We start from the raw sequence: 16,125 nt of genomic DNA, 5'->3' as shown, positions 1-16,125 counted from the left end.
GTGACGAAGATGCTGATCTACGTCCAACAACGCTGCGGTGAAGATCATGAAAAGTGTGATTTAACCCTAATGCCGGGCTTATGAGCCTTGAATATTGAAGGGAATATTGTAGGGTTTAAACAAGAAGTGCTCCTGGTCTTCCCAAATGGCCTCATATTACTCTGCTGTTGTATGACCATTCAGAGTGATCATCAGAGCTAATGGCGCTCATTACATAGTTGCCTATAGCGTTATAGATTAACCATCATCTCGTTGATAGGCACCTAATCGTGTCCTGACCTCCAGAGAAGAGAAAGACAATCCGATTTGTAAAAATCTAAGAAAATAAGATAAAACAAGAGCAAGGCGATGTTTTAGGACAAAAATCTGAGTGTTTGCTTTAACTGAAGGCCAGTGCTTTAGTACACTGGACCCAAAATAGTAAAGCTTAAAGGTCCAGTGTGTAACATTTAGTAGAAACTATTGGTAGCTATGTAATATAATATTCATAGGTATGTTTTCATCAGTGCATACTCACCTGAATATAGGCGTTGTTGTGTTTCCGTTACCTTGGAGTGAGCTGTTTCCATCTACAGGTCGCCTTCTGTGGAGTCTGCCATGTTGAACCGCCATATACACGCTTTCCAGCCCGTTCTCATTCCCAGGTTGTCTAATAAAGCCGCGAGCAGTTTCAGTTACTCGCAGTCTGTAGCTTCACCTCTAGGTGCCACTAAATCCCACACACTGGTCCTTTATTATCTAAAATAAACTGAAATGGTAAAACTCTGTTGGTACAGTTCTCTGTATAACAAAACATACATATTCTTGCTTGTATCTAAAGTCAGTGTTTGTCAAACTCAGGTCCAAGGACCAACAGGGGTCCTTGAGTGGGGTGTATGGAGACCCCAGATGAAGGAGGAATAGAATATAAAATATTTTTTGCCAGTTGGAACATCAAGGAAGGAGATAGGGTTGGCTGTTTTTAGTGATGGTATTTTATAATGATGGTAGATTGATCAAAGATGATGATGATGATGATGATTAAAGGGTTGAGGAGAAAGGGTGGACAGCTTACTGTGGCTGGTTGGTGGAAAGCTGGTGGGCAGGCAGGTGAGGTGGAAGTCCTGAAGCTGATTTTGTTAACCAGGAGTTTTACACAAGAAACAAAATACTTCTGAAAGTCTGGGACACGAAGGAAGCCTGAAAAGCACATTATCGCTGAAGCTACTAAACAATCTGAGCGGGGGGGCTGAGGCGCTGAGCCGACGAGCAGATGCAGGGCAGGTGAGTCAACGGGGGGGGGGATGATTCCAGACAGGTGTGCAGAGGAGGGCAGCCAGGAGCCAGAACAGAAGTCACACCCACAACACACAGACACAGAAGGCCTTTGTCTTTCTCACAGCACCTCTCCTCGGAGGTGAGGAGAGACATGGGGGAGAGAGGCCCAGAGAGACAGACAGGAGACATGGGGCGGGGGGGGGCACTTTCTGGTGAACAGCCATGACCATTACGAGGAAGGCTTTATAATCATGAAACCTAAAAAATAAAAGAATCAATTCAAGTTAAAGGTCGCTGGCCTACTGTGGGAACCCGTGTCTTAAACATTTCTCTATAACAAGTATCCTTGACTAGAGAGGCAACAATCAGACGGTTGCCTCCCCCAACAGCTCCACCGCTGTGATCACATTTTGATTACGATGAATCTCGATTTGTGCGTGAGGTTAAGGGAGTTTCCCATCAGCGTCTTCGGTGGAGCTGCTGGGGCTTGAACCGGCTCTTCCCGCCGAATAAATGCGTCTTTAAACATTCAAACATTTACGTGTAGTAGAACCGTTAAGAAAAGAACATGACCACTTGGCAGGGAGTCTCACTTCATCTCTGTAGTAATGGACTCTGTAAGTGCACAGCAGTACCTGAGCAGGAAGTGAAGAGTGATGGATGATGGGGGAGAAACGCGGGCTGGAGGATGGGGAACCGAGGGGGGTCTGCACTCTGACCTCAGCGAGGGTACTGTGTGTGGATTTGATCCAACTGAACGCTGATAAAGAGACAGTTTCCTGGGAGTGCAGCGTACAGTCAGTTGCCAGCCAGATAAAACTAGTGCAGTCTAATGCAGCAGTCCTGCAACGAATCCTTCCTTCAAGGTTACAATGTCGACGACAAGATAACTGAAGTTCACCAAACTTTAAAGGAGAAATTGTTTGAGTTTGTCTGTGAGCAGGGTTGTTAGAATAATTATGGAACTAACGATTATTTTCAATATTAATTATGTTGATGATTTTTATCAGTTACTCGATGAGTTGTTTGGTCCAGAAAATGTCAGAAAATGGTGAAAAATGTTTCCCAAAGACCAAGGTGACTTCCTCAAATGTATTATCCACAACACAAAGATATTCAGTTTATTGTCAGGAGACTAAAGAAGCCAGGAAATATTCACTTTTGAGAAGATGAAATGAAAAATATATATTAATCGACTAATCATTGCAGCTCTCCATCTTTACTTATCATACTCATTATACTAGGACTGACAAACTCTACATGCTACATGGGTCATCAACTTTTTGGCAGGGAGAGGCAAAAGTACTCTTACTGTAAGAAGAAAAAGTTAGCCTGCTTACATTGGATCTTGTACACAGCTTCACTGACCACGATATAACAGACAGACACAAAGTTTGCAGTGAAGACGGCCTCCCGTAGAGAAGACGTCCCGCCGCAGTACCGCACGTCAAAAAACAAGCTCCAACCAAATGAAAGTGCAAGGCAACACATTTTATTTCAAAGGCCTAATTGGCGTTAAGGTACAGCATATTAAATATTAGTCCAGAGACAGTCATTGCAGAATAACATACCATTCTTTCCTTTACATGATACATTCAGGCTGACTTTAAATGAGATATTTTACATATTGTTAATGTGGTGCTAACATAATGAGGCTGTTTGCTGAAGGTCTCGTGTGTTTACTGCAGGTACTTCCTGCCGCTGTGAAAGCAGAGGTTCTACCCGTCAGGCAAACTTCCGTTTTGTCTCCTTTTAATTTCTGATGGCTTGCGATCGCCCCGACACCCAATTAAGACACTTCATTGCTGCTGTTTAATTTGATTTCAGCGCTTACCTGTAGTTACTGAGTGAGTAGTAGCATCTGTGTTAGTGCTGTGATAGTTCCTCAAGGAGCCGTATAACAGAATAATGTATTTTACATCCCTGCACATAATGTTATATTTCAATAAATATAATAAATAAAAAGTACAAATATCTGAATATTATGGAACCAGATCGTTATCAAAGACATTTTTTTTTTTTTTTGTCAGTAATACATTGCAACCGAATGCTGGATCCGACAACATGACTCAGTGGATGGACACTTCGTAAATGCAAGGGCAAATAACGTGACTTCAGTAATGTCTTTATGCTTCGTAAAAAAACAAACAATATAACTGTCGCGATCAGCTTTAGGAGGAGAACCAAAACTGACAGCTGTCCTGCTGGCACTGCGTGGAGGCAGGAGACAGAAAACAAGCCAAGATTTTTGCCCTGCAACGTTTTGATCCACGTACATTCTGTTGTTCCTCAACACTCAGGACGTCATTCACAGAGTCAAACCTTCAGTTCTCTATATTCAGTCTGGAGAGATTGTTTAGTCTTAGCACTCTGACAAAGTGTTAGTGTCGCGTGTGGAAGAGTCGGGAATATCGCTTTGACAAACTCCTCCTTTTATCCCTTTGCTGCAGTCCAGGTTTGTCCTTCAGTAATTGACTTTCCCGGGAATCTGCACATTCACTCCGCTGTAGTCCATCATGTACATGGGCCACTGCTGCAGGCACGTGCGCACACACACACACACACACACACACAAAGACAATGATAGAGGAAAAGTCAGTCATAATGATGGAGAAAATGCTTTCATTAGTACAAAGAGGTTGTTGACCTTGCCTCAAAACGCAGTTTTAATATTAGGATTCAGTAATTACAGTTAAACACACTGATGTGTGTTTACATGGAGACATTTAGCTCGAAGGAATTACATTGGATTACACTCTGATCAAAGATGCAACCGTACTTGTAACGTTTCAACTATTATTATAACCTTTACACATTTCAAGAGAAGCGTCGATGTACTGTTAAAGGGTAAGTCTGACATTATTCTATAATTATATAATAATTCCCATCCATCTCTCAGTGCTTCCTAACCTCCCTGCCTTGTCCGAGCAGTCAGCCCCCAAAGCCCCACTGGGTTCCTACCATGCAGCAAACTCTGTGGCCGGCAAATTAAGCTAACATGGACGTTCCAGAAACTGCAGTTCCCTGAACGGCCACAGGAGGCTGGCTACAGAAGTGAGTCAATCTCTGCAAGGCCACATATTAAAATGCAACCCTAAACCCTAAACCCTAAGCCAAATGTTTACAGCCTGTTACAAAAAGGTCTCTATAGCTAAATTCTACATAACTCATCAGTATAAATTATATTAAGGTTTAAAGTGATGCATAATTAATGCTCTCTACTGAGAACAACTATTAAACATGATGGCAATAGCAGGCTCAACTCGTTTGGTTTGGGTTTGTCTGTTTTTGTTGTCGTTGACTATAGTACAAATATAGAACGTCACGAGAACTGTTCCCTGTTTGCTTCAACCCTGCGTGCACAGATCTCAGGTCACACTTTCAATCTCACCATCACTGGAATCTGATTGGTTGATATCCCCAGGTCAGAGGAGGCAGGTACTCGGTTGCTCTCCTGGACTCTCTTGCGCTTCCGTCGATTGGTGGAGGCGTTTGTTCCTACTGGAGACACCAAGCAAATGTTGTTGTTTTTTCTTTAAACTTTTTATACGGCACAGCGCCCTGCTTCCATTCACACAGGAAACTCAAACACCTACCTGTGTTACAAGCTTGGCTACAGATTTCTGCAAAGGGTCTGTGGAAGAGAAGAAGTCTGCAATTTCAGATGATACAGTACTTCAAATAATCTAAATAAACACAAATAATAGAAGCTGACAAAATAAAAACAAAACTAATTCAGATTTGAGTACAGTTCAGACTCATTTCATACCTAAAAAGCAAAAAAAAAAACAATTGCATGATATAAGTGTTCGCCTCCATTCTTTCATCATAGCTTAACTGCTTCACAGTCAAAATATTGTTCACTCTTTCACGTTATTTACATTCGCAGCTGAGGAAGATTTATTCTTTGACATCTCAGAGGCTGGATTTAAATCCAAAGCATAAATAAACCATAATGAGCTTAACTACCAAGAAGCAAAAAACCCCTAAATTCCCACTGAAATATACAGCGTGGTGACAGCTAACAGGCTGCTGAATATTCAGGTGTCTCAGCACTCACTGTAGCTGGCTCTTGATGTTGAATGTTATTTCATCCGCGGCTTGAAGGATTTTCTCCAGGCACACAATGTCGTAGGTGTTGGGGTTTCGGAAAGGGATATCATCTGGAAGGCCACTGACTTCTACAGACTCTGGACTGCCACGGATTAGCTTGTATGGGACCACGACGGAGCGGTCTAAGCCCAGAGCCTCACCTGAACACACAGCGCGACAATATGATCAAAAACACGCGACAAGGCAGGAATTAAGCTTTTTGATCACCTACAAAGAGGACAGATGCTGGTTGTTTTCCTGCCGGCTCTATAAAAAAAAAAAAAAAACACAAAGAAATACATGCAAATGTTCATATAAATAAAGTGTAAAGTCACGACTTTGAAAAATGATAGCGTTGAAGTGTGTGTATTAAGGGTAAGTTGTACTTATGACTGTAGGAACGAGCAAGTAGAACTGCCTGAGGAGAACGTGGGGTGAATATATGAAACCAATTAGGCTAATGGCGATGTGCATTTTATGCAGGATACAAGGCATTTTTAATTTTTAATTTTCATAGTGTGATACTGCTCACATATTGAGCCTGAAGAAAGGAATGTTCATTTAAGTAATTCAGGTAAGCAAACAGTAGCTATTAACCACGTGTAAATGACAGCATGCAGAAGGACAATGGTACTGATTAGTGTTAATATACATTCAATGCTGACACTCCTCGGGACCCGCAGCCTGACTGCAGCACGTTGGGCCTCATGCAAGAACATTTTCATACTTTTCTCCTCAACCTCTCGTTCCCCCCCGTCAACTTTGCTCGCACAAATCTGATGTCTGATTCAACAAACCTTCACTTCAAACGCGTCTTAAATTTCTTTGGTGAACGCCGACTGTTCGTGAGTGGGCGCATTGTTTGTGAAATTTTTTCATCAGCATAACTGAAAAAATTCCCTGGAACTGTCTTACAGGGCTCTCTGCTCCGTTTGTAGACAGGATTCACTGATCTCTGATTACACACGAGCTGCGGTTATATGCACATTTTTCATTCTGATTGAAGATTTTATATCAATACGCACCAACGTATTTAATCAATACAGCTGTGCAAAAGTGATGAAGGTGTCCATGCTTTTGTAAAAACAGAAACTTGGTTGTGTTGACTTGTTGTTTTGAGATTTAACCTCATAACAGGCTTCAGAGTTTTCCAGCTGTTTTTTAGTATGTCTGAAACATCAGTCTATCCCAGCTTTGTTCATTTTATTTTCTTGGACGAATTTCTGCATAGGTCCAGTTCAGCTTGGAAGCTGCCATTCTTTAGAAGTGGAGACACGAATGTCCCCACACATTTACTTCAAGAGGGAGGGCGTGCGCAGAAAGAATGCAGCCAGAAAGTAATCAGATTAAATCTTTTACATTTTTCTTCTGATTGCTTTTTGAAAATGTTAAAACAACCCCTCTGAAAACCGACTAAACCGGTTTATTGTGAATGAGGTGTTTATATGGAGCATTTCTATTCTGTTTGGGCTTTTAAAACCAATTATTATTTTATTATTATTATTATTAGTCCCTATATTAATATACCAACTGACTCCAAACCACAACCGGTTTATTTAAAGAGGGAATGCTTTGATCTCATCATCGTATCTTAGTTAGATCAAAGTGTGTGTGACTGATTTCCAATAGTCGTGTACCTACATGTGACGTGTGTGTGACTACGCTCCTCCTAATGAGCAACAGTCATTCATAAAAATGCCAGCCAAGAGTAAAAAGAAGCTTTTAACACTCTGCTGACAAATACATAAACACATTTAGCAATGTCAGTGGTAGACGTGAAAAACATCACTACAGCTGTCAACACGTCGCCGGTTGGAGGTTGGTTTGGAGGGGAAGTTACCGGCCAGAATCAGAGGACATGACAGTGACAGAGAATATACTCCATTACTGGATGTTCAGCTGGACAGGAACCTGCATAAAGACCCTTAGGCAACTGTTGATGTGTGAGAATTTTCCTACCATCAACTGAAATGTCAATGTCAAGCTAAAATACTTATACCAATAAACTGTTCCGTCTCTATATTTTAATTGATTTGGTAAGATATTTAAACTTCAAATGAATTCAGCTGAATGCATTTTAATGCTTAAGTCAAACCAGTCAGACTATATGTACATGAGTCATTTGAGTGGACATGTACAGACACATTCTGAATATGAGAAAATAAATGAGAGACGTTGAATCGCTCCTACGTGGCACTTAGGAACGAATGTGTTTGCAGTAGTGACTCTTGCATGAGGCCCTGAAACTGAAGTTGATGCATCACACGAGACTCCGGGACTACTTGCCGTATTTCTTGTTAAACAGTTCCTTGACTTGCTCTCGAAGGACAACTTTCTCCCCCATCCGGTTAATATCGTCATCGTCTGTCGGGTGAAGAGAATCAGTTAATGACAGCTGTTTAAAAGAAAAGTTCCTGATGAAGCAACAAACAGGAGAATGACTGCTGTCAAACATTTTCTACTCACCACTTATCGAGGCGTAGGCCTTCTTTAGTAAAGTGACACGTCGTGGTGCTGATAAAAATGATGAATCACACATTACTATTAATATTAGATGACATTAATATTAGTTGTCTGTGCTACGTTTTTATTATTTAATCAGATTTTAGGATGAAAAACAAATTCTGTTCTTACCTGGTTTTGGAATGAGTCCTTGAAAAGGTCTGTAACAAACAGTGACATGAAACATTAATTAAACTTGAAAGCTGTCCTGGAGTGGTAACGTCTTCTTTAATTGTGTGTTATCCAAGAAATTATATTATCATGACAGCTTTTATAAACCTAAAACCAAAATTGTTGACACACTCCAAATCAATTATTATCTTTAATAATTATTATTATTTTTATTTTTTTTACAAGAAATAGGTCCAACCTGTCTGTAAGTGTACTAACTGGCTGCTTGCTAATGCCTGTTAGAAAAAGAGTCAGCCACTTAAGTGTTAATGGGAAGGACAGGCAATAAGTAACTGTGGTTTAAGTGATCATGTGACCGGGGCTTCCCACCTGGTGATGGTAAAATTGATTTTGTCAGCGACCGCCAGGATCCTCTCCAGGTTCTGGGAGCCAAAGGTGCACGGCTTTCTGAAGGGGATGCCGGGGGGAAGGCCCTCGATGATGACCGAGTCCGGGTTGTTCTTGATCCTCTTGTAAGGCACTTGGACAGGGTACTTGATGCCCAATGCCTCCCCATACTTCCTGTTGAACAGATCTTGGACCTGCTCTCGCAGCGTGTTGGCCAGGTCGATCCTGGACAGTTTGGACTCCAAGCACTCTGGAGACAGGAGACAGGAGACAGGAGACGCTTTGAAATTTCATCTTTTTACGTTTCCATTTCAAGTGCAGTTATTCAGCCTTTTCCACTGCTTTGTTTTAAAAGGCAGGGCGATAAATGTCAATACACGAGGCTGATTTATGTTCAAACAATATACAACATCAAATCTAAGCTTTCAAAGTGGTGACTGAAGGGGAAACTTGGACGTACCTGAGAATCCAGGTCTCTTGGATATAGCTGCAGTATCCTCTGTTACTGGTGTTGTGTCCTTGGCGTCCAGCTCTTTGGAAAAAAGCATTTAAAGGTTAAACTTTTCTTTTTGTCGTTTCTTGAGATTTACTGAACACAACAAACATTAAGATCTGCTCCTTCATCCAGCAGCAGGAGCTTTGTCACAAATAAAAGGTAGCGATAGCTGCAGGAAATCCCTGCAAGGACTTTCTCTTTCCTTTAGAGGAGCTATTTTAAAAAATAGCGTATGAACTGGATTTGACCTCATAATTTCATGCATGCAGAGGACAGTGCAAACAGCATCTTAAACCTGCATTATGAGCTTCCAGATGGTGGAATTTTCTCCATACAGCCTGCCTACTGTCTGTAAGGATACTGCTTTATCTTCAGAGCTGCACATATGACAAAATGTGGAATGGCTGCAGGTTTATATCCTTTTCTATATGTATGCTGCATCTACAGTAGAATTAAAAAATTACTTTGCTTGTGTGCAAAAGGTTAAATGTTAACTGATCAAGACACTGTAAAGAAAATCAATTTATTGACCTCTGAGTAGAGTTTTTCTTCTAAATACAAACAGAAATATTAGTGTAAACCCCTAAAAAGAGCAAACAACTGCTTTCAGTGATCCACTGAGAATCATGCCACTGAAGCCCAAAGCACCTTGGTAAATGCAGTGTTCAGACTTACTGAATTTGACAGCTGTGACAGCAGCCACTGCAAACATTCTGTAATCTTGTATGCAGAAGAACACGTTAGTGGAGTTGCTGTTGCAACAATTTGCATGATTTAAATGATAAAATGACTAATGTAGGCAAAACAATGGGGCTAGAAACATGTAGAAAATATTTACATATTCATGACCATAACCAGCACTAAATGGCTTTATTATTATTATTGCTATTATTATTATTATTATTATTATTTTCTTCCAGTAAACTACTAATTTTATTGCACAGGGTATATATAGGAATATCCCACCCTGTTGTTATGTTGTTATGTTGGTGCACTCTTCTCTTAACAAACCCCTTGTGTGTGTGTGTGTGTGTGTGTGTGTGTGTGTGTGTGTGTGTGTGTGTGTGTGTGTGTGTGTGTGTGTATGCCGGAAAGCTGATGATTTTTTCCGTTATTCAGATTTAAATGTATTATAGATGCGTGTCGAACACGTATAAGACGGACATACCTGGGTCACAGACGGGGATGGAAGGCATCTCTTGTTTGACTTGTTCAGTTAACAGCTCAGGCCTGGAGACAAACACAAAGGTTATTACAATAGTAAACAGAGCAGTGAATGAATCCCTAAATTAAACTGTCAATTCCTTGTCTAACCTTGTTTAACTGTTAATATAAGAGTGATGGATAATGAAGTAGTGTTAAAAAAAGGATGTCATTTGCAGCTGAAATAATATACACTACGCTAAAATACATTACTGTACTGTGCTTTAGGCGCTCTTACCTTTTTAATATATAAGTATATTTTTGGGGCTTTTTATTGCCTTTATTATAGTGACAGCTGAGGATAGACAGGAGAGGGGGGCAGAGAGAGGGGATGACACGCAGCAAAGAGCCACAGGTCGGACTGGAACCCTGGGCCGCTGCAGCAAGGACTCAGCCTCGGTACATGGGTCGCCAGCTCTACCCACTGAGCTATCCGGGCGCCCAGGTGCTCTTACCTTTTGATGACAAACTGGATCTGACTGCTAGCAGCCAAGATCTTGCGCAGCTTAGCCGCTCCGAAGCAGTTGGGCCTCCGGAGGGAGATTCCCTCCGGCAGTCCGGTGACGTACAGATCCTCTGGGTACATCTGGAACTTGGAGTAGGGCACCTTGGCTGGTTCAGGAAGGCCCAGAGCTTCAGCTGAGGAAGAGGATACGGCACAAAAGGAGACTTACTTCACTGATTGTGTCCAAATGTGATGTGTGTCATTTCAGAAGTATTAAAGGATAATTCAAGATTATTACAATTTGGATATTATTTTAGTAGGTCTGGCCATCATTCCTATAACAATACAAACATAACTTTTAGCAGGGACCACATCCTCTCAATCCTTGTGTCCACTTGTATTATCCTGGCTTTTCAAAATAAAATCATATTTTTAGATCAGAAAAAAAAAAGGTGATTTTATTTACGTAGTGCTATCCAGTGCTGCTCACTGGTTGCTAGCTTTATAATACAAGCAATGTCTTAAGAAGCAAATTACTACACTATTCACTATATTCCCCTAATTTTGTGGCACACTAATACTTGTTACAGTAGACTGATGTTGTCGATCAGCTGCTTCCTTCATACAGTAACTGAAACATTACAAAACTGCTCTGAAAATACTAATGTTTGGTACCTCTCTACTTAAACTCCTCTGACATGAAATTGAGATTCATCTTCTCCAATTCGCCCCACACAAAGCAGACGGATTCTTATGTGTTCAATTATTAAAATAAAACATACAAGTTAAAATACTAATATTCAAATAGACTATAAAAGCTTCACACTTGCTGTATACTGGTAAAGGGTGTGTACATGTGGAGGAGATTAAAGTCTTACTGCAAAATGAATGGGTCTGACTTAACTTCCTGCCCTCGTATGAATGCGAGTTAATCTCCGTCACTACAGGTAGCTTACCGTACTTAATGCTGAAGAGGCTCTCCACTTGTCTCCGAAGCTGAAGAATCATTTCACCAATGTCCTCCACCAAACTCCCCGCTAAAAGAGTCAAACATTTGAAGAACTTTTACACCAAGCGCGTCAAAAAAAAAAGAATTATTACATGAGGGCAGCTGGGTTAGTGGGAGTCTGCCCACCTGTGAACATTACTACTTCTGCCCCTGCCAACTTTATTTTGATAAATTCCACCTGCCCCACACTGACCTGGTAATGACAAACTGACTGTGTGGTGTATTAATCACCGGAGACCGTAACAAATGGACACAGGAGAGGAGGGTGCAGAAATGGGGCTGATAAACAAAGTAGAAAATATTTATTGGGGTGGATGTGACTAAAAGCACAAATTAACTGTGCTGCACCTGAAGTAAATGCAAAAAATTCTTTACCATGACTACAAGCTGCTGATCCCACAGTGAAGCAATATTTTCGATACTTTATTTTTTCTACTCCATACGCAGGTGACTAGGTGAAAATAGCCCTTATATTTAACATATACAATTTTTTTTTCTTATGTATAGTATTTATAGGTGTGTGTGTGTGTAGCAGCCTGCCTGGGTCAAAAGTTAGTATCTATATTCATTTTATTCTAGTGAGCCCCTCCAGTAAGATAATCTTTTGGATTCAGCAGAGCATAATGAACGAGTCCGTCCACCCTACCTTCAGAGGATCTTCTGATGCTCTGGGAGGCCGTGGTGGGTGACAGAGCTTCAGCTGCAAGACGGAAGAAGAACGTGAGCGGAGCAAACACACACTTTCAAACATTTATAGAACAGATAATTCAAATAATGTGGCAAATTATTCAGGAAAAAAGATTAAAGACCAAGGTTATTAACTTCTTGATGGTTTACTGTTAACTGAGCTCACAAAAACATTGTCACTGGTTCTAATGCACAGGAGTCAGCGTGAGTGAACATTCATTACAGCCATATGGCCCAGTCCTATTACAATATAATGCAAGAATTGAACATTATAAAGTTGACAAACATAGTATGTACTGCATGGTGCCATCTTTGGACTGCATTAAAATACAGAATCTTCCTGCTACTTTGTACTTGTTCAGACACATTTACAACTCAGGACGCACACACGCTTTATGACAGCTATTATCTGAAAGGTGTCTGTAGACCTGGAGAGGTGCTGCAACCTCAACAGAATCACCACAGGTCCTGACGAGAACTAATGAGGTGTGACTCTTTTGCCAAAGGCCTTCAGCAACATAAACAATCCCACAGACATTAAAGTATGCCCTGTTGAGTTCAGATAAAATGTCAACATGAACTGTTCTTCCAACAGGCCGGGAACTGAAAGATTGTTCAGTGTACTCAATATGAGTTTATTATCGCGTAGTGTGCTGTCAAAACGCATGCTGTGGCTTACACATTTGATCGAGTACTTAGGCCTCCTTATAGATCCTCACATGCACAGACACCTCTGTTTAATTTAGAAAGCAGCAGCCCACAGCGTGTGACGCTGCAGAAGTGCTTGTGTGTGAAACAGAAGCATGACGGAACAACCTGCTCTATTAGTAACCTCACAGCAACAAATAAATAAAGAGCACGTAACAGCAAATAATACTAAATATGACATTTGCTGCACTTACCTTCATTTTATTTCCTTTAGTGGTCATTTGTGAAAGAAAAGAAAACTTCAACAAAGCACAATCAAATCAACAAAATAAAACAAAACGCCTCCTGAAAGCATTGTATGCTAAGCCCAAGATCACGTTGAGTAGACTCTTCATTCTCTGTTGTTATAGCGCTTCATTCAAATGTCAAAATAAGCCTCATTGTTATGTTAACGTCACTTGTGACATTTTAGGTTTTCCATTAATAGTACAGGAATTTTTATGCTAAAATTGTGAGCTTTTAGCCTTCAAAGAGTGCAGAACTCATTTTTTGAATTAGTTGTTTTATACAAAAATATCCCAACAACCCAAAGACTTTTACACAGCCATCCTTTAACCGTTCTATAATGTCTCGTTTGTAGAGGACAGCTTAAAAGGTCAGTTCACCAAAATCAGAGCAAAGATTTCTGCTGCCACCCCAAGATAATGAAGGTGGAAGTTCATTTGGTGTTCACAGCGCTGACAGATATCTCAGTGACAGATTCTCTATCTCAAAACCTGAGACAAATAAAAGCAAAACTATCTGCTTGGCTGGATACCAGCAGAGATAAGTGAGAAAAAATATGTTTGGGATTTGGGTGAACCAACCCTTTAAGGTGAAAAATAAAAAAATAGCTTCTAACCATGTTAATTAATACTTAATAAAAGAGGCTGGAGCGGTTTAGAAAGAGAGTGTAGTCTACTCAAACGTCTTGGTAGCCTCACTCTAGTCATCTATACTTTAAAGGTGAGAGCTGTTTCAGTCTACGCACAGTTCTGTGTTAGATAGACGTGGGATTTGGGGAGTTTTGAAAGGATCTTTAAGGAGCAGTTTGGTCTCTCTAATACATGAACTAACTCTAATCATTCTGGGCAGCAGGACTACAGGACAGTGTAACTCCAGATCTGGAAATATGCACAATGCATCAGTCATTATACCTTAAATGGCAAAATTTTTAAAAATTTCAGTTTACAAACTGAAATAATGACTGAAGGTGACTCAGCTGATACATGGTGCCTTTCACAGATGAGAGCTGGTATGTGTAAGACTGGGAGAAGAGAAAAGCTACGGTAGGCCAGTCTGGGGAAGTGGGGGGGGTCTTAAGGGTGGGGTTGTAGCTACTAGTGGCTGGGGAGGTTTGGTCATGGGGAAGTGGGAGAGTGGAAGAAAAAGTAATCTGAGAAAAGTGTTTTCATACGTGTGGCAGCTTTTTTAGCTCCCTAAAAAAAAACAACCAGCCAGTGTGTGGGGTGGTAGTTGCGGGGTGCGGGGTGGCACCGGGCTGTGGGGGTGGAGCTGGCATTCCGAGAGCTGCGGTGAGAAGGAGGTAGATGAAATGGAGGTGGGGGGCTGACGGGGCTGAGGTTACCTGTGTGGTTTTCCATGGGGTGATGGGGAGCGGAGGGAGCGGAGGGAGCGGAGGGAGCGGAGGGCGAGGCTGTGGCTGGACACGCTGCAGCTGCGACCGGCTCGGCCACAGACTCGCTGGGCTCCTCTCCACTCGTACCAGCGTCTGGAGAAAAACAAACATTTTTTTTTTTTTTTTACAAGTTTCAATGTTTTGCACTATAAACAGGAAATACAGTTCGCTGACATTTCCTGTAAGATTATGATATTTCCTGTATCACTGGTTTCAGATTGTCATCATTTGATACCGGCAGTTTTTAGACAAAGCCAAAACCAGCCCTTGTGAGACTCTCATGTGTGACTGGAGACGGTCTTCAATGTATCCCATTAGGAAATTTGGGGAAGCAACTGCAGCCTACTTTTAACCTCATTTTGGGGAAGATTACATGATGTGCATTTGCCAAACAATTCAGTTAGTCCTCATCCTTAAGGTCTTTAATCTTGTAAAAGCGAAAAAATAACATTTGAAATAATATTCCAGATAAGCATGAACCTCACCTGGCACATAGTTCCAACACCACAGGAACTTATTGACCCATACCCTGAACTCTTTAGAACCAGTAAGGCTTTTTTTTTAGGAGATATGTCACCAAAAACGGAATGATGCCATTTTTATGCGCTAGTAGGCGAGTGCAGTTTGCATGAATCTGACATGGAAAATTGTACGCAAAAGATGGAAAACTTTAAAGGCAGAGAGCAAATCAACCTCTCCTAAAATGCTGCTGAAGGACTGGACTCCATTAGGACCAGTGTGTAGGATTTAGTGGCATCAAAACGGCTCATTCTAAGGTAACAAAAACACAAAGATTCCTGTATTCGGGTGATTATACACAAATGAAAACATGCCACTGAATATTATATTCCATTTCTGCTAATAGATCCTCCTTAATGTTACACAGTGGACCTTCAAAAGGGTTGTTTCTGGTTGCAGCAGACGTAGCAGTGAACTGGTTAATGCTGTGTGCAGTGGTGACACATCAGCTTGACCAGTCACAACCGACAGAACTGCTAGCACCACTGAGAATACCTGTAACTTTTTGTACCACTTCTTGAGCCCTGCCGAAATGCAGGTTCACAAACTATTAAGTTCCTGTAATAGTAAAAGGCCTGTTTGTGCCTTGAGTGTGTCGTAGTCACACACACACACACACACACACACACACACACACACACACACCATACATTGCTGTGTTTGACACTGTTATCACAGACCTGTGATATGTCAGAGATAATCTATTAAAGCAACATCCCTGGACACTGTTTATAATTCAAGAAGTGAAGTATTTTCAAAGCTAATGGCTGCCAACCGTGTGCACACTTACCTGGCACTGTAACTTGAATGATCTCCCCATCTGGAGGCTCCGTTTTAATCCTTTTCAAAGGAATGCAATCTCCTGACGGACCTGCGGGGATTGAACAGTTCATTCTGCCTGAGTTCCCATCAGTGTGTGGCACTGTGTTCTATGGCTGTGTTAAACAGATTTAAGTAGGTGATAGAATGTGTTTGAACTGACTGGACTGCAAAACATGATGGGAAATTTTCCTTAGAGGCTCCTAAGGACTGTTAATATCGATTTAAAACTTTAATTTGATACTTGGGCT

At 41.2% G+C, this 16,125-nt stretch overlaps 1 protein-coding gene across 2 annotated transcripts in view; it reads right to left on the bottom strand.

Moving 5' to 3' along the window:
• Window positions 1-2,727: 2,727 nt before the first annotated feature.
• The window catches only part of gtf2ird1 (GTF2I repeat domain containing 1), a 33,517-nt gene continuing 20,119 nt past the window's right edge, over window positions 2,728-16,125 (bottom strand). For both annotated transcript variants that reach the window (XM_051401425.1, XM_051401424.1), the window contains exons 13-27: window positions 15,846-15,926; window positions 14,486-14,629; window positions 12,170-12,223; window positions 11,471-11,551; window positions 10,525-10,708; window positions 10,035-10,096; window positions 8,831-8,902; window positions 8,353-8,620; window positions 7,984-8,012; window positions 7,816-7,863; window positions 7,636-7,713; window positions 5,318-5,510; window positions 4,854-4,891; window positions 4,649-4,758; window positions 2,728-3,790 (exon numbers count right to left, since the gene is read on the bottom strand). In XM_051401425.1, coding sequence (XP_051257385.1) covers window positions 3,722-3,790; window positions 4,649-4,758; window positions 4,854-4,891; window positions 5,318-5,510; window positions 7,636-7,713; window positions 7,816-7,863; window positions 7,984-8,012; window positions 8,353-8,620; window positions 8,831-8,902; window positions 10,035-10,096; window positions 10,525-10,708; window positions 11,471-11,551; window positions 12,170-12,223; window positions 14,486-14,629; window positions 15,846-15,926 — 1,511 coding nt within the window. In that variant the 3' untranslated portion in view covers window positions 2,728-3,721. The remainder of the gene's footprint in view (window positions 3,791-4,648; window positions 4,759-4,853; window positions 4,892-5,317; window positions 5,511-7,635; window positions 7,714-7,815; window positions 7,864-7,983; window positions 8,013-8,352; window positions 8,621-8,830; window positions 8,903-10,034; window positions 10,097-10,524; window positions 10,709-11,470; window positions 11,552-12,169; window positions 12,224-14,485; window positions 14,630-15,845; window positions 15,927-16,125) is intronic.

The sequence above is a fragment of the Dicentrarchus labrax genome, unplaced genomic scaffold, assembly GCF_905237075.1.
Source record: "Dicentrarchus labrax unplaced genomic scaffold, dlabrax2021, whole genome shotgun sequence".
Lineage (NCBI taxonomy): Eukaryota > Metazoa > Chordata > Actinopteri > Moronidae > Dicentrarchus > Dicentrarchus labrax.
The sequence above is the reverse complement of the archived record's forward strand: the minus strand, read 5'-3'. Positions and strand labels throughout refer to the sequence as shown.